Here is an 18,661-nt window from a genome sequence, read left to right on the forward strand (position 1 = left end):
CTGAGGCGTTCAGGGTGTGTATGTAAAATTAAACCTATTGAACAGATCCTTCACTTACTTTGTGTTATGATATGTATATTGTTTCTTTCAGTCAGATAATGTGTCTTCGGAAAGCAAAAATGAGCTGTGTGAATTAGTGTTGGGGCGGGGCGGCAGGGAGGCGTCATCCATTCAACAACGGATTGGTTCAGGACTCCAAAGATTGGACTCGTTCACGAACGTCGCATCAGGATTGCCGACACAACAGCTTCAGTTAGCATAAACGTCGCCTCCCGCTCTTGATCTTTCCCAGCAAAGCACCAGTCGAAGAAGAAGAAGAACCAGGAGAAGAAGCCGATGGCGGACGCGGCCGAGGCTGGCTTGTGCGGGGTGAAGGTGATGTGTCGCTTCCGGCCGCTTAACGACGCGGAACGGAGCCGAGGAGACAAATCCATCCCCAAATTTAACGGGGATGACACGGTGGTGGTGTCGGTGAGTAGACAACAATAACACCGGAAGTTACAACACTTGAATCGGCATTGCTGCGAATTAGCCCAAAGATAATTTCTCGTCCATTGTGGACTAATGGCCGGACAAACACACCCATTGGCTCTTGTTGCCATAGCGACAGCACACGAGTGGATAATCTTACTCTGATTGGCTTTGTATTCACAAACATGCTTAAATGAAGCCTAGCTAAAGTCATGAGTGACGCTAATGAGTAGAATCATGTCAATCAAATAAATCATCCATCTTCTACCGTGTCCATTGTCTTATTGTCTTATTGTTTTGTTGTCTTATTGTCTTATTTGACGGGGTGTGATGCGTTTCAGGGGAAGCCGTACATCTTTGACAGAGTTCTTCCACCCAACAGTGAGCAGCCTCAGGTGTACGAAACATGCGCCCGCCACATCGTCAAAGGTATGCGCTGATCTAGCAATGTGGGCTTTCCGGATCAATGATGATGATGATTGATTGATTGATCATTAATTTGTTTGTCACGATCCATTTGAACGTATCATTTCATGGATGATCCTGGCCATGCTTTCCCCCAATGACATGGTGATGGTGATGCTGTGTTTTAGATGTGCTGGGCGGTTACAATGGAACCATCTTTGCGTACGGTCAGACCTCATCAGGAAAGACGCACACCATGGAGGTGAGTTGCACTTCAGTCAGGAGTTGTTGGGTTTTTTTGTGTCAGGATGAAAAAAAAAGTGGTGTTCCATCAGTGCCAGCAAAGCCATCTGTAGAACCTCAGTAGACGTGCGTAGAACCTCAGTAGACGTGCGTAGAACCTCAGTGGACGTGCGTAGAACCTCAGTAGACGTGCGTAGAACCTCAGTAGACGTGCATAGAACCTCAGTAGATGTGCGTAGAACCTCAGTAGGTGTGTATAGGACGTCAGTAGACGTGCATAGGACATCAGTACACGTGCATAGGACATCAGTAGATGTGTATAGGACATCAGTAGACTTGCATAGAACCTCAATAGGTGTGCCTAGAAAATCAGTAGACGTGCGTAGGACATCAGTAGACGTGCGTAGGACATCAGTAGACGTGCGTAGGACATCAGTAAACGTGCGTAGGACATCAGTAGACGTGCGTAGAACATCGGTAGACGTGCGTAGAACATCGGTAGACGTGCGTAGAACATCGGTAGACGTGCGTAGAACATCGGTAGACGTGCGTAGAACATCGGTAGATGTACATAGGACAAGTAGACGTGCGTAGGACATCAGTAGACGTGCGTAGGACATCAGTAGACGTGCGTAGGACATCAGTAGACGTGCGTAGGACACCAGTAGACGTGCGTAGGACACCAGTAGACGTGCGTAGGACATCAGTAGATGTGCGTAGGACATCAGTAGACGTGCGTAGTACACCGGCAGACGTGCGTAGTACACCGGCAGACGTGCGTAGGACACCGGCAGACGTGCGTAGGACACCGGCAGACGTGCGTAGGACACCGGCAGACGTGCGTAGGACACCGGCAGACGTGCGTAGGACACCTGCAGACGTGCGTAGGACACCTGCAGACGTGCGTAGGACACCAGCAGACGTGCGTAGGACACCAGCAGACGTGCGTAGGACACCAGCAGATGTGCGTAGGACACCGGCAGACGTGCGTAGGACACCAGCAGACGTGCGTAGGACACCGGCAGACGTGCGTAGGACACCAGTAGGTGTGCCTACAAAATCAGTAAACATGCATAGGACATCAGTAGACGTGCATAGAACCTCAGTAGACGTGTGTCTCCAACAGCACCCCGACCTCTCTTTTCTAGGCCTATACCCTTATCAGAACCTCTGACCTACATTTTTCCAACTTCTATTTATTTGGGTGTGGACAAAATAGTCCCTGAAGAAAGCATGTCTAACCATTCCTAAACACGTTCCTTGCTCAAGGGTCAGCTACACGACTGCCAGCTGATGGGAATCATTCCTCGCATTGCCAGAGACATCTTTGACCATATCTACTCCATGGACGAGAACCTGGAATTCCATATCAAGGTGACTAGAACAGCAAGCCGATGCTGGATTCACTGGAACATCTAAAGTTGAATGTCATCCTGTCTTCTACTTCCAGGTTTTCCCAAATAGGAAAACAATGCATTCGTTTTAAAAGCTTTGTTTCTCTATAGGCAATGTTCTGATAACTTCACATTGGGAACCGTGGGAATAAATATAGTATACAAAGTCAAACTACTACTACTACTACTACTACTACGTGTTCTAAAATGAATATATGATGAATAATAATCTGAATGAATCTACAGGTCTCCTATTTTGAAATCTATTTGGATAAAATCCGAGACTTGCTGGATGGTGAGAAAAATATACTTTGACACGAATATGCATGATATACATAATATACTTTGGAATATAGACGCATGATATAGTACGTAATATACTTTGGAATATAGACGCATGATATAGTACATAATATACTTTGGAACATGTACGCATGATATACGTAATATACTTTGGAACATGTATGCATGATATACGTAATATACTTTGGAACATGTATGCATGATATACGTAATATACTTTGGAACATGTATGCATGATATACGTAATATACTTTGGAATATAGACGCATGATATAGTACATAATATACTTTGGAATATAGACACATGATATACGTAATATACTATGGAACATGTATGCATGATATAGTACATAATATACTTTGGAACATATACACATAATATACTTTGGAATATGTATGCATGATATACATAATATACTTTGGAATATAGACACATGATATAGTACATAATATACTTTGGAACATATACACATAATATACATAATATACTTTGGAACATGTACACATAATATACTTTGGAATATGTACGCATGATATAGTACATAATATACTTTGGAACATGTACACATAATATACATAATATACTTTGGAATATGTACGCATGATATACATAATATACTTTGGAACATATACACATAATATCCATAATATACTTTGGAATATGTACGCATGATATACATAATATACTTTGGAATATGTACGCATGATATACGTACATAATATACTTTGGAATATGTACACATGATATACATAATATACTTTGGAATATGTACGCATGATATAGTACATAATATACTTTGGAACATGTACGCATGAAATAATAAAATACTTTGGAACATGTACTGTACGCATGATAAACATAATATACTTTGAATATACGTATGATACTATGAAACATATATTTCCAAGCAATTATCATGAATGATATGATACTTGTGTATGTATTTGTATATATATTTGTTGACGTGTGGTCGTATTGGATGTGTTATTGCAGTATCAAAGACCAACCTGGCCGTCCATGAGGATAAAAACAGGGTTCCATTTGTGAAGGTACAATCTCCTTGTGCTTTCCATGATGTTCCCTCTTGTGTTTGAGGTCATCCCTCCCGTTTCTCCTGGTCAGGGATGCACGGAGCGTTTTGTCTCCAGTCCGGAGGAGGTCATGGACATCATCGACGAGGGGAAATCCAACCGACACGTCGCTGTCACAAGTAAAACAGAAATCGCCAGATCGTTGGTAAAGTTGAAAGGTCACGACCTTGAAGGTGTGGGATTGTTCTGCTGCAGACATGAACGAGCACAGCTCACGCAGCCACAGCATTTTCCTCATCAACATCAAGCAGGAGAACGTGGAGACGGAGACAAAGCTGTCGGGGAAGCTTTACCTTGTGGACCTGGCGGGCAGCGAGAAGGTGCCGTCTTCTCCACGTACTCATTTCCCACGTTGGTAGTCTCGCCAAATGACCAATCACCAATCACCAATCAGGTGAGTAAGACCGGAGCCGAGGGAGCCGTTTTGGATGAAGCCAAGAACATCAACAAGTCTCTGTCTGCCCTCGGCAACGTCATTGCTGCTCTCAGCGAGGGAACGGCAAGTCACTTCCTGTTATCATTCCTCACTTCCTGTTATCATTCTCCCTAATGGCTGGACCCGTGCATTGTGTTTCCATGGCAATCAGTGTCAACAAGAAGCTGTCAACCACCATATTCTTGTTTTTCACTAAATGCCTTAAACTTCAGGCACTGGTTTCACCGCACGTTGGATGAGTGGTTAGCAAGTTGGCCACACAGTCAAAAGATCTGGGTTCGAATATGGCCAATATTGTGGCGTTCTTCCCGTGCATGCGTGGGTTTCCTCCCCCATTCCAAAAACATGCTCGGTTAATTAGCGACTCCAAATTGTCCATAGGTATGAATGTGAGTGTGAATGGTTGTTTGTCTATATGTGCCCTGTGATTGGCTGGCCACCAGTCCAGGGTGGACCCCGCCCCTCGCCCCAATATTACAGGAAGTGACAATTGTTGTTGTTTTCCTTGTAGAAAAGTCATGTTCCCTACAGGGACAGTAAAATGACCAGAATCCTGCAAGACTCCCTGGGAGGAAACTGCAGAACGACCATCATCATCTGCTGCTCGCCGTCTGTTTATAACGAGGCAGAGACCAAGTCCACCCTCATGTTTGGACAGAGGTACATGCTAGAACATCAGTAGACGTGCCGAGAACATCACTAGATGTGCAAAGAACATGTAGACATTCTGTAGACGCGCGTAGAACATCATTAGACGCGCGTAGAACATCATTAGACGCGCGTAGAACATCATTAGACGCGCGTAGAACATCATTAGACGCGCGTAGAACATCATTAGACGCGCGTAGAACATCATTAGACGCGCGTAGAACATCATTAGACGCGCGTAGAACATCATCAGACGCGCGTAGAACATCATCAGACGCGCGTAGAACATCATCAGACGCGCGTAGAACATCATCAGACGCGCGTAGAACATCATCAGACGCGCGTAGAACATCATCAGATGCGCGTAGAACATGTGTAGACGCGCGTAGAACATGTGTAGACGCGCGTAGACCATCAGTAGACGTCCGTAGAACATGTAGACATTCTGTAGACGTGCGTAGAACATCAGTAGATGTAGAACATGTAGACATTCAGTAAACGTGCATAGCACATTTGTATACGTGCATATAACACCAGTAGACATGTGTAGAACATCAGTGGACGTGCGTAGAACATCATTAGACGTGCATAGAACATCATTAGACGTGCATAGAACATCAGTGGACGCGCGTAGAACATCATTAGACGCGCGTAGAACATCATTAGACGCGCGTAGAACATCATTAGACGCGCGTAGAACATCATTAGACGCGCGTAGAACATCATTAGACGCGCGTAGAACATCATTAGACGCGCGTAGAACATCATTAGACGCGCGTAGAACATCATTAGACGCGCGTAGAACATCATCAGACGCGCGTAGAACATCATCAGACGCGCGTAGAACATCATCAGACGCGCGTAGAACATCATCAGACGCGCGTAGAACATCATCAGACGCGCGTAGAACATGTGTAGACGCGCGTAGAACATGTGTAGACGCGTGTAGACATTCTGTAGACGCGCGTAGACATTCTGTAGACGCGCGTAGAACATCAGTAGATGTAGAACATGTAGACATTCAGTAAACGTGCATAGCACATTTGTATACGTGCATATAACACCAGTAGACATGTGTAGAACATCAGTGGACGTGCGTAGAACATCATTAGACGTGCATAGAACATCATTAGACGTGCATAGAACATCAGTGGACGTGCGTAGAACATCAGTAGACGTGCGTGTTTAAGACGTATGTCAGTGTAATATACTATATTCCTAAATCTATTGATACATTTTTAGTAAGATTTCATTGTCCGTATTCGCTAAGGGCCAAAACCATCAAGAACACGGTGTCCGTCAACCTGGAGCTGACTGCTGAAGAGTGGAAGAAGAAGTACGAGAAGGAGAAAGAGAAGACTCGGAGTCTCACCATCACGGTCCAGAAACAGGAGAGCGAGTTGAAACGCTGGAGGAAAGGTGAAGAAACTCCAAGACTCGACTTTAATTAGTCTTCCTGTGCTTTGGCGGACTTGGACTGGGTTTGGGATCATTGGCCAGCGTTTGGCCGGACATTCTTCTTCAGCAGGATCCATGCTTTCATTTATCAGAGCAAAACAGCCCCAGACCACCACACTACCGCCACCATATTTGACTCCTCCTTTTATCAGCGGTTGCGGGGTCTTTTGTGACCTGCTGAATGAGTCCTTAGAAGGACTCCTTTGAAGGTTCACCACTGTTTTCAATATTTGTGGATAATGGCTCTCTCTCACTGTGGTTGGCTGGAGTCCCAAAGCTTTAGAAATGCCTTTAGAACCGATAGATCCAAATTACTTTCTTTGTCGTTTGTTCCTGTATTTCTTAAGATCTCGGAATAATGTCTAGCTTTTGAAGATCGTTCGAGTCTGTCCTGCTGCGTGGATTTTGAGTTGATGGACCAACGCTGGAGCTCTTCACCTGGGTTCCTCGATACGTCACAAATGAATCCTTTTCATTTATTCGGACTGTTCAGGTGATTCGGTGCCTGTGGAGGAGCAGAACCGAAGCAAGAAGAGCCGAGGAGATGAAGGCATTGACAGCTTGGCTCCAGCCGTGGTTCCTCTGTCAAACGAGGAGAAGATGCAGTACGAGACGCTCATCACTCAGCTGTACAATCAGCTGGATGAAAAGGTGAGGTTCTTCGGCAGCAGGTTGACTTGGTGAACGAAACCGCTTTAACCGTTCCAACCTTGTGGTCCAGGATGAAGAACTCAACCATCAGAGTCAGACCCTGGAGAATCTGAAGCAGCAGCTCCTGGATCAGGACGAAGTGAGTGTTCCCCCGTGTTCCTTGACCTTCATGATCACACACGAGCCAACTCGCCGTTCTCCTTCTAGATGTTGGCGTCAAAACATCAGGGCTACCAGCGTCTGCAGGAGGAAATGTCCGGGTTGCAGAGGGACAACGACTCGGCCAAGGAGGAAGTAAAGGAGGTTCTTCAGGCTTTGGAGGAACTTGCGGTCAACTATGACCAGAAGTGCCAGGAAGTGGAGAACAAGAGTCGCTGCAACCAACAACTGAATGAGGATCTGGCCCACAAAACTGTAAGTCAGACGTTTCAGAGATCTTCTGACTGGCCGCATCTCCGTGACCGTTCTGTGTGTCCTCCAGGTCAGTCTGGAGGCGGTCCAGAGGGACCTTGCCGCTCTGCAGGATCTCAGCTGTCATCACAAGAAGAGGTCGGCCGACATGCTCGGCGTGTTGCTCAGAGATCTCAGCGACATCGGAGCTGCTCTCGGCACCGCCGAGCTCAAAGCCGTGAGTGGATGATATGTACATGTGACTATAGGGGTGTTACTTCATGTCTACAGGGCTCTCATGTTAACAAAGGTAATTAGAAGGTGAAACAGGTTTTCTGTAACATGTCTTATTTTTTCTTTATTGGGTAAGAGTCAAGGTGACTATAGGGTTGTTATATCATGTCCAGAGGGCTCTATTGTTAAAAATCATATTTCTAAGGTCAGAAACAAGTTTACTAGGTCTTGTGTTTTGCTATTATTGCTACTACATTTGGTTCCTATTAGTGTAAAGGTGACTATAGGGTTGTTATATAATGTCCAGAGGGCTCTAATTTTTAAAATCATATTTCTAATGTCAGAAACAAGTTTTCTAGGTCTTGTGTTTTGCTATTATGTCTACTGAATTTGGTAATAAGAGTGTAAAGGTGACTATAGGGTTGTTATTTCATGTCCACAGGGCTCTATTGTTAAAAATCATATTTCTAACGTCAGAAACAAGTTTTCTAGGTCTTGTGTTTTGGTATTATGTCTACTACATTGGGTAATGGGAGAGTAAACGTGACTATAGGGTTGCTATTTATTGTCCATAGGGCTCTATTGTAAAAATCATATTTTATTTATAAGGTCAGAAACAAGTTTTCTAGGTCTTATGTTTTTCTGTTATGTCTACTACATTTGGTAATTGAAGTGTAAAGGTGACTATAGGGTTGTTACATCATGTCCAGAGGGCTCTAATGTTAGAAATCATATTTCTAAAGTCAGAAACAAGTTTTCTAGGTCTTATGTTTTGGTATTATTTATACTACATTTGGTAATAGGAGTGTAAAGGTGACTATAGGGTTGTTATTTCATGTCCAGAGGGCTCTATAGTTAAAAATCATATTTCTAAAGTCATAAACAAGTTTTCTAGGTCCTATGTTTTTGTATAATGTCTACTACATTGGGTAATAGGAGTGTAAAGGTGACTATAGGGTTGTTATTTCATGTCCAGAGGGCTCTAATGTTAAAAATCTTATTTCTAAGGTCATAAACAAGTTTTCTAGGTCCTATGTTTTTGTATAATGTCTACTACATTTGGTAATAGGAGTGTAAAGGTGACTTTAGGGTTGTTATTTCTTGTCCACAGGGCTCTATTGTTAAAATCATATTTCATTTCTAAGGTCAGAAACAAGTTTTCTAGGTATTGTGTTTTGGTATAATGTCTACTACATTGGGTAATAGAGTAAAGGTGACTATAGGGTTGTTATTTCATTGTATTTCTTTTTCCTGTTTGAAAGATGGCAGAGACAAGTGGGATGATGGAGGACGAGTTCACCACAGCTCGTCTGTACGTGACCAAGACCAAGTCGGAGGTGAAATCTCTTGTGAGTCGCAGTAAGCAGATGGAGGTCAGCCTGGCGCAGAACATCAACAAAATGGAGGCCAGCGACAAGGAGCTCATTGCTAGCCAATTCACCATCTCACAGGTGAGATATTCCACATTATTTACAGGTCTTCAAACGCCACTTTGATTGATTGACAGCTTGTGGCTGGGTCGTTTGCAGCTCGAGGTGAAGACGTCGACGCTAATTGAAGACCTCCACAAGATGGAGCTGACCAAACGAAGGCTGGAGGAAAGTCAAGACGCTCTCATGGAGGAAGTTGCTAAACTTCAGGCTCAAGGTCAGAGGTCATCGGCGCTTTCTCGTTATGCTTCATGCTGCCGTGTGATTGGCCGGGAGTACTGATGAGGTGTGGCTGTGCAGATAAACTGCAGCAGGTGAGCGTCATGGACAAAGAGAAGGAACACCTCAGCCGACTGAAAGACGCCGTGGACATGAAGGTAACACGACGTCTATGATGCACGCCTTTTATGGATTGACCTATTATATGACATTTGGCAGAGATTTTTTTTGTAAAATCTTTTTTTGTAAAAAATCTATAAAATATATATATATATATATATATATATATATCTATGAAAAATATCAAATTATTTAGGAGGGCTTATGAACATTTTAGGGGGCCTGCTTTTGCCCTATTATATGAAATTTGCCAGAGATTTTTTTTGTAAAAATTAAAAACAATAAAAAAATAAAAATCTATGCAAAATAAAAACAAATCTATAAAAAATATCAAATTATTTAGGATAGTAAAATAATCAATAAAAAATCAATAAAAAATATCAAATTATTCAGGAGGGCTTATGAACATTTTAGGAGGCCTGCTTTTGCCATATTATATGAAATTTGTCAGAGATTTATTTTTTGCAAAACAAATGTATTAATTAATTAAAAAATCAATTAAAAAAAATTAAAAACCAATAAAAAATATATATTTTTTTAGGAGGCCTCAGGAACATTTTAGGGGCCTGCCTTTGCCCTATTATATGAAATTTGTCAGAGATTTTTCTTGGGGTAAAAAAAAATAAATTAATTAATTAAAAAAATTAACAAATCAATAACAAATATCACATTTTTTAGGAGGGCTTAAGAACATTTTAGGGGGCCAGCTTTTGATCTATTATATGAAATTTGTATGATTTATTATGATTTTTTTTAATAAATAAAAAATAAATTAAAAAAAAATCAATCAAAAATATCAAATTATTTAGGAGGGCTTACGAACATTTTTAGGGGGACTGAAGCCCCCCCTTAAATAGGCCTAATGACGCCACTGCCTTCAAGCTGGCCTTTTTGGCCTGGTGTCTCGTGGCTTTAGCAAAAACGCCGACGTGGGAGGAGTCACACACGTGAAAGCATCACGATTTGCAGCTGTGTCTGATAAATATGACGATGATGGTTTTTACGGTATTTCATCAACTCATTTTTCTTTGTCAATGGAGAAGAGTGTAGTCTCTGCCTTGATTATATATAATAAACCATATAGTATGTATATGGAATACCATGCATCCTTCCTGTCTATGATCCATCCATGATGTGGTTATCTCCAGACAACACTGGAAGAACAGATGGAGAACCACAGAGAGGTTCATCAAAAACAGTTGTCCCGCCTCCGAGACGAGATTGATCACAGGCAAAGAGCCAACGACCAGCTCAGAGAGTACGGTCTCGTCGGGGAACAAATGAGAATCCAACGTTGAGCTCGTGCGTAATCGACTATTTATTTCAGCTTGAATGAGAAGATGCAGTTGGACATCAGGAAACTTCAAGCTGATGTGGACAAAGTGAGAGGTGACGAGCGCAGCAAAGACGAGAAGCTTCAAAAACTGCTGTAAGTGTTTGTTTTTTTTGTCACCGTCGTCTCCTTTGCTTTGTTCCATGAGCTTCTCTGTCCCACAGATCCCTTGAGGAACAGAGACAACAAGCCAAAGAGGACCTTCATGGTCTCCAAGAGACTGTGGTTCGTAGAGCAAATGTCTTCCTATCAAAGCCAAAGTCCAACTTGTGGCCTTCAGGGTTTTCCTTTGTTTCCAGCTGAAAGAGCTGCAGACCCTCACCAACCTGAGAAAAGTCTTCATCCAGGACATCAGCAGCCGCATGAACGTGAGTCCCATCCTAACGTCCCAACCGTTTCCTTCTCTTCCACAACCTGCCCGAGTCCCATCACATCTTCTCCATCCTATCAGAGGTCTCGTGGGGGTTAGATCCCAGGACCCGTTGGTGGACATTAGCAATGAGGGATGCTGTCACTACTACTACTAGTAGTAGTACTACAAGTAGTAAATAAAAATAAAAAAAAATCTATAAAAAATATTTTAAAAAATCAATAAAAAGTAAAAAAAAAAAAAAACAATAAAAAAAATTAAAAATCAATAAAAAATATCAAATTATTTAGGAGGGCCAAACATTTTAGGGGGCCTGCTTTTGCCCTATTATATGAAATTTGTCTGAGATTTTTTTTGTAAAAAAAAAAAATCAATAGAAAATGTTAAAAAAATCAATTAAAAAAACAATAAAAATTATACAAAAAATCAATTAAAAAATATCAATAAAAATATCAAATTATTTAGGAGGGCCAGACATTTTAGGGGGCCTGCTTTTGCCATATTATATGAAATTTGTCGGGAGATTTTTTTTGTAAAAAAAAAAATCAATAGAAAATGTTTTAAAAAATCAATTAAAAAACAATAAAAATTATACAAAAAATCTATAAAAAAATATCAATAAAAATATCAAATTATTTAGGAGGGCTTACGAACATTTTAGGGGGCCTGCTTTTGCCATATTATATGAAATTTGTCAGATTGTTTTGTAAAAAAAAAATATTAAAAATAAATAAAAATCTATTTTAAAAAATTATACATATAAAAAATATCAAATAATTTAGGAGGGCTTACGAACATTTTAGGGGGTCTGAAGCCCCCTAAAATAGGCCTAATAGCGCCACTGCCTTCAAGCTGCCTTGATTATATATAGTATATAATAAACCATATAGTATGGATATGGAATACCATCCATCCATCTTCCACTTAATGAGGGGGGGGGGGTGGTGGGGGGGGCAGGAGCCTATGCAGGGAAGCCCAGACTTCGCTGTCCCCGGCTACTTCCTCCAGCCCCCCCCCCCTGCAGATCCAAAGGCCAATACATAGAAGATATGATGATATATTCCTCTGTCACTCCATGCCTTAAGTGCTCGAGGTAGATGTCCGCCCACAGCGGTATTGGGTAACGCCCCCTCCATCACCACCGTGGACTTTTCCCTAACTGCAACAAATGAAGTGTGTACTTTGTGTGTGTACTTTGTGTGTGTACTGTGTGTGTGTGAGAACAGTGTCCGGATAGCGATGGCGACGAGGGGGGGGGCAGTCTGGCCCAACGGCAAAGGATCGTCTTTTTAGAGAACACCTTGGAGCAGTTGAGTAAAGTCCATAAACAGGTGAGCCAATCCTTCATACAATAACCATGATGTCACTTCCTGTCCACTCCCCACTACGCTGTCCTCGGGATCATTTACTGCAACACCCATGTGCATGACTTGTATATGTGTCTTATATGCCATATTTTCTCATATTGTGTCTACTATGATGGGTCGTATGTACATGTGACTATAGGGGTGTTACTTCATGTCTACAGGGCTCTAATGTTAACAAAGGTAATTAGAAGGTGAAACAGGTTTTCTGTAACATATCTTATTTTTTCTTACGTCTACTTTATTGGGTAATAGCAGTGTAAAGGTGACTATAGGGTTGTTATATCATGTCCACAGGGCTCTATTGTTAAGAATCATATGTCTAAGGTCAGAAACAAGTTTTCTAGGTCTTGTGTTTTGGTATTATGTCTACTACATTTGGGAATAGGAGTGTGAAGGTGACTATAGGGTTGTTATATCATGTCCAGAGGGCTCTATTGTTAAAAATATTTTTTTTTTGTCTGAAGTCAGAAACAAGTTTTCTAGGTCTGGGTATAATATCTTCTCTATTGGGTAATGAGAGAGTAAAGGTGACTATAGGGTTGTTATATCATGTCCAGAGGGCTCCATAGTTAAAAATCATATTACTAAGGTCAGAAACAGGTTTTATGTTTTGGTATTATGTCTACTACATTTGGTAATAGGACTGTCAAGGTGACTATAGGGTTGTTATATCATGTCCACGGGGAAAACCTCACACACACTCAACAGGGGCCCCAGGAGGACCCAAAAACAGCATAAAATGCCATTGTTAAAATTTTGTGATTTCTGACAAAAAACGTAAGGGGTTAGTATGTCGTTTTTTTCAGATTTTTCAACTTGCTGCTAATGAACTTTTCTGATTAAAAAAAAAAACACGGGAAACCTCACACACACTCAACAGGGGCCCCAGGAGGACCCAAAAACAGCATAAAATGCCATTGTTAAAATTTTATGATTTCTGACAAAAAACGTAAGGGGTTAGTATGTCGTTTTTTTTCAGATTTTTCAACTTGCTGCTAATGCACTTTTCTGGTTAAAAAAACACGGGAAACCTCACACACACTCAACAGGGGCCCCAGGAGGACCCAAAAACAGCATAAAATGCCATTGTTAAAATTTTGTGATTTCTGACAAAAAACGTAAGGGGTTAGTATGTCGTTTTTTTCAGATTTTTCAACTTGCTGCTAATGCACTTTTCTGGTTAAAAAAACACGGGAAACCTCACACACACTCAACAGGGGCCCCAGGAGGACCCCAAAACAGCATAAAATGCCATTGTTAAAATTTTGTGATTTCTGACAAAAAACGTAAAGGGTTAGTATGTCGTTTTTTTTCAGATTTTTCAACTTGCTGCTAATGCACTTTTCTGGTTAAAAAAACACGGGAAACCTCACACACGCTCAACAGGGGCCCCAGGAGGACCCAAAAACAGCATAAAATGCCATTGTTAAAATTTTGTGATTTCTGACAAAAAACGTAAGGGGTTAGTATGTTGTTTTTTTCAGATTTTTCAACTTGCTGCTAATGCACTTTTCTGGTTAAAAAAACACGGGCAACCTCACACACACTCAACAGGGGCCCCAGGAGGACCCAAAAAGGGCATAAAATGCCATTGTTAAAATTTTGTGATTTCTGACAAAAAACGTAAGGGGTTAGTATGTCGTTTTTTTCAGATTTTTCAACTTGCTGCTAATGAACTTTTCTGATTTAAAAAAAACACGGGAAACCTCACACACACTCAACAGGGGCCCCAGGAGGACCCAAAAACAGCATAAAATGCCATTGTTAAAATTTTGTGATTTCTGACAAAAAACGTAAGGGGTTAGTATGTCGTTTTTTTCAGATTTTTCAACTTGCTGCTAATGCACTTTTCTGGTTAAAAAAACACGGGAAACCTCACACACACTCAACAGGGGCCCCAGGAGGACCCAAAAACAGCATAAAATGCCATTGTTAAAATTTTGTGATTTCTGACAAAAAAACGTAAGGGGTTAGTATGTCGTTTTTTTCAGATTTTTCAACTTGCTGCTAATGCACTTTTCTGGTTAAAAAAACACGGGAAACCTCACACACGCTCAACAGGGGCCCCAGGAGGACCCAAAAACAGCATAAAATGCCATTGTTAAAATTTTGTGATTTCTGACAAAAAACGTAAGGGGTTAGTATGTCGATTTTTTCAGATTTTTCAACTTGCTGCTAATGCACTTTTCTGGTTAAAAAAACACGGGAAACCTCACACACGCTCAACAGGGGCCCCAGGAGGACCCCAAAACAGCATAAAATGCCATTGTTAAAATTTTGTGATTTCTGACAAAAAACGTAAGGGGTTAGTATGTCGTTTTTTTCAGATTTTTCAACTTGCTGCTAATGCACTTTTCTGGTTAAAAAAACACGGGAAACCTCACACACGCTCAACAGGGGCCCCAGGAGGACCCAAAAACAGCATAAAATGCCATTGTTAAAATTTTGTGATTTCTGACAAAAAACGTAAGGGGTTAGTATGTCGATTTTTTCAGATTTTTCAACTTGCTGCTAATGCACTTTTCTGGTTAAAAAAACACGGGAAACCTCACACACACTCAACAGGGGCCCCAGGAGGACCCAAAAACAGCATAAAATGCCATTGTTAAAATTTTGTGATTTCTGACAAAAAACGTAAGGGGTTAGTATGTCGTTTTTTTCAGATTTTTCAACTTGCTGCTAATGCACTTTTCTGGTTAAAAAAACACGGGAAACCTCACACACGCTCAACAGGGGCCCCAGGAGGACCCAAAAACAGCATAAAATGCCATTGTTAAAATTTTGTGATTTCTGACAAAAAACGTAAGGGGTTAGTATGTCGTTTTTTTCAGATTTTTCAACTTGCTGCTAATGCACTTTTCTGGTTAAAAAAACACGGGAAACCTCACACACACTCAACAGGGGCCCCAGGAGGACCCCAAAACAGCATAAAATGCCATTGTTAAAATTTTGTGATTTCTGACAAAAAACGTAAGGGGTTAGTATGTCGTTTTTTTCAGATTTTTCAACTTGCTGCTAATGCACTTTTCTGGTTAAAAAAACACGGGAAACCTCACACACACTCAACAGGGGCCCCAGGAGGACCCCAAAACAGCATAAAATGCCATTGTTAAAATTTTGTGATTTCTGACAAAAAACGTAAGGGGTTAGTATGTCGTTTTTTTCAGATTTTTCAACTTGCTGCTAATGCACTTTTCTGGTTAAAAAAAACAAGGGAAACCTCACACACACTCAACAGGGGCCCCAGGAGGACCCAAAAACAGCATAAAATGCCATTGTTAAAATTTTGTGATTTCTGACAAAAAACGTAAGGGGTTAGTATGTCGTTTTTTTCAGATTTTTCAACTTGCTGCTAATGCACTTTTCTGGTTAAAAAAACACGGGCAACCTCACACACACTCAACAGGGGCCCCAGGAGGACCCAAAAACAGCATAAAATGCCATTGTTAAAATTTTGTGATTTCTGACAAAAAACGTAAGGGGTTAGTATGTCGATTTTTTCAGATTTTTCAACTTGCTGCTAATGCACTTTTCTGGTTAAAAAAACAAGGGAAACCTCACACACACTCAACAGGGGCCCCAGGAGGACCCAAAAACAGCATAAAATGCCATTGTTAAAATTTTGTGATTTCTGACAAAAAACGTAAGGGGTTAGTATGTCGTTTTTTTCAGATTTTTCAACTTGCTGCTAATGCACTTTTCTGGTTAAAAAAACACGGGAAACCTCACACACACTCAACAGGGGCCCCAGGAGGACCCAAAAACAGCATAAAATGCCATTGTTAAAATTTTGTGATTTCTGACAAAAAACGTAAGGGGTTAGTATGTCGTTTTTTTCAGATTTTTCAACTTGCTGCTAATGCACTTTTCTGGTTAAAAAAACACGGGAAACCTCACACACACTCAACAGGGGCCCCAGGAGGACCCAAAAACAGCATAAAATGCCATTGTTAAAATTTTGTGATTTCTGACAAAAAACGTAAGGGGTTAGTATGTCGTTTTTTTCAGATTTTTCAACTTGCTGCTAATGCACTTTTCTTGTTAAAAAAACACGGGAAACCTCACACACACTCAACAGGGGCCCCAGGAGGACCCAAAAACAGCATAAAATGCCATTGTTAAAATTGTGTGATTTCTGACAAAAAACATAAGGGGTTAGTATGTCGTTTTTTTCAGATTTTTCAACTTGCTGCTAATGCACTTTTCTGGTTAAAAAAAACACGGGAAACCTCACACACACTCAACAGGGGCCCCAGGAGGACCCAAAAACAGCATAAAATGCCATTGTTAAAATTTTGTGATTTCTGACAAAAAACGTAAGGGGTTAGTATGTCGTTTTTTTCAGATTTTTCAACTTGCTGCTAATGCACTTTTCTGGTTAAAAAAACACGGGCAACCTCACACACACTCAACAGGGGCCCCAGGAGGACCCAAAAACAGCATAAAATGCCATTGTTAAAATTTTGTGATTTCTGACAAAAAACGTAAGGGGTTAGTATGTCGATTTTTTCAGATTTTTCAACTTGCTGCTAATGCACTTTTCTGGTTAAAAAAACAAGGGAAACCTCACACACACTCAACAGGGGCCCCAGGAGGACCCAAAAACAGCATAAAATGCCATTGTTAAAATTTTGTGATTTCTGACAAAAAACGTAAGGGGTTAGTATGTCGTTTTTTTCAGATTTTTCAACTTGCTGCTAATGCACTTTTCTGGTTAAAAAAACATGGGAAACCTCACACACTCTCAACAGGGGCCCCAGGAGGACCCAAAAACAGCATAAAATGCCATTGTTAAAATTGTGTGATTTCTGACAAAAAACGTAAGGGGTTAGTATGTCGTTTTTTTCAGATTTTTCAACTTGCTGCTAATGCACTTTTCTGATTAAAAAAACACGGGAAACCTCACACACACTCAACAGGGGCCCCAGGAGGACCCAAAAACAGCATAAAATGCCATTGTTAAAATTTTGTGATTTCTGACAAAAAACGTAAGGGGTTAGTATGTCGTTTTTTCAGATTTTTCAACTTGCTGCTAATGCACTTTTCTGGTTAAAAAAACACGGGCAACCTCACACACACTCAACAGGGGCCCCAGGAGGACCCAAAAACAGCATAAAATGCCATTGTTTGAATTTTATGATTTTTTGTTTTGAAATGAAATGAATGTGGTCACCTTTTGCAGCTGGTTGGAGACAATGCGGACCTTCGCTGCGAGCTGCCCAAGCTGGAAAAACGTTTTCGGGCAACGGCTGAAAGGGTGAAAGCTCTGGAGTGCGCCCTGAGGGGCGCCAAGGAGGCGGCAGTGAGAGACCGTAAGCGCTATCAACAGGAAGTGGAGCGCATCAAAGAGGTGCTGCGCTTGAAGACGGCGGCCAGGAGGGGGCACTCGGCTCAAATAGGTGACTTTACCGATCATGGCTGACGCCATCGGACCTCTGCTGTACCCAACAGGCAAATGTCTTCTTGTGTCCATGCAGCCAAACCCATCAGACCCGGGCATCACAACCAGCCGCCCCCTTCCGTCAGAGGAGGCGGGACCACCCTCAGTCCACGTCTCCAAGCCTTGCGCCGAGCACAAGCCGGACAAAGTCAGCAAAGTCCAGGTGGGTCACGATGAAGCCATTTTAGTGGCTTAGTGAGGCGTCTGGAGGTTCAAACGAAGGGGACTTTCTTGTAAAGCAGCTACAAAGTTACCATGGTAACCAGCCCACTTTGACCAGGCTATGTCCAAACGGATACATTTCAACTTTATTGTAACTTTATTTATTGACAACACGGTGAACCTGGGAGCAAGAATAGCGTTTATTCTTTGAGGTGTACTGCACATTTGAACCGCTAGATGGTAGTATAGTATCTATAGTGTACCTTTGTGTGCCTCAGTCATATTAGCTTGACACACAAGTTCTTAGTCTATTTTTTTCCAATATTTATGTCTTAAATATGGTTTTATTTTGTTGTGTTTTTATTGCTTTCAATGTTCCTGTTTTTATTTGATGTTTAACGATGTATTTTTACTACAACTTATCTATTGTCTTTGGAAACTTTGTAAAATGTGCTATATAAATAAAGTGATTGGATAATAATGCAAGTACATCGT

General features: G+C 41.3%; 1 protein-coding gene across 3 annotated transcripts; it reads left to right on the top strand.

Annotated features, from left to right (window-relative positions):
* The first annotated feature begins 100 nt into the window (after positions 1 to 100).
* LOC131136275 (kinesin heavy chain-like) lies at positions 101 to 18,629 on the top strand. Of its 3 annotated transcripts, XM_058082954.2 has the most exons (25): positions 101 to 471; positions 813 to 900; positions 1,065 to 1,138; positions 2,389 to 2,493; positions 2,760 to 2,808; positions 3,811 to 3,866; positions 3,940 to 4,027; positions 4,104 to 4,228; positions 4,303 to 4,407; positions 4,856 to 5,004; positions 6,263 to 6,411; positions 6,944 to 7,101; positions 7,172 to 7,240; positions 7,309 to 7,515; positions 7,583 to 7,729; positions 8,988 to 9,176; positions 9,255 to 9,372; positions 9,456 to 9,532; positions 10,643 to 10,752; positions 10,822 to 10,923; positions 10,992 to 11,052; positions 11,127 to 11,195; positions 12,424 to 12,528; positions 17,747 to 17,963; positions 18,042 to 18,629. In XM_058082954.2, the coding sequence occupies exons 1-25, from the start codon at positions 337 to 339 to the stop codon at positions 18,179 to 18,181; spliced, it is 2,892 nt and encodes a 963-aa protein (XP_057938937.2). In that variant the 5' UTR covers positions 101 to 336; the 3' UTR covers positions 18,182 to 18,629. The 3 variants fall into 3 exon arrangements, with proteins under 3 accessions (XP_057938937.2, XP_057938939.2, XP_078651304.1); XM_058082956.2 differs by lacking the exons at positions 101 to 471; positions 813 to 900; positions 1,065 to 1,138; positions 2,760 to 2,808 and having other exon boundaries at positions 2,414 to 2,493; XM_078795178.1 differs by lacking the exons at positions 101 to 471; positions 813 to 900; positions 1,065 to 1,138; positions 2,760 to 2,808 and having other exon boundaries at positions 2,414 to 2,493; positions 4,104 to 4,407.
* The last annotated feature ends 32 nt before the right edge of the window (positions 18,630 to 18,661 follow it).

The sequence above is a fragment of the Doryrhamphus excisus genome, linkage group LG12 (assembly GCF_037039965.1).
Source record: "Doryrhamphus excisus strain RoL-2023G ecotype Guam linkage group LG12, RoL_Dexc_Guam_v1.1, whole genome shotgun sequence".
NCBI classification, from domain to species: domain Eukaryota; kingdom Metazoa; phylum Chordata; class Actinopteri; order Syngnathiformes; family Syngnathidae; genus Doryrhamphus; species Doryrhamphus excisus.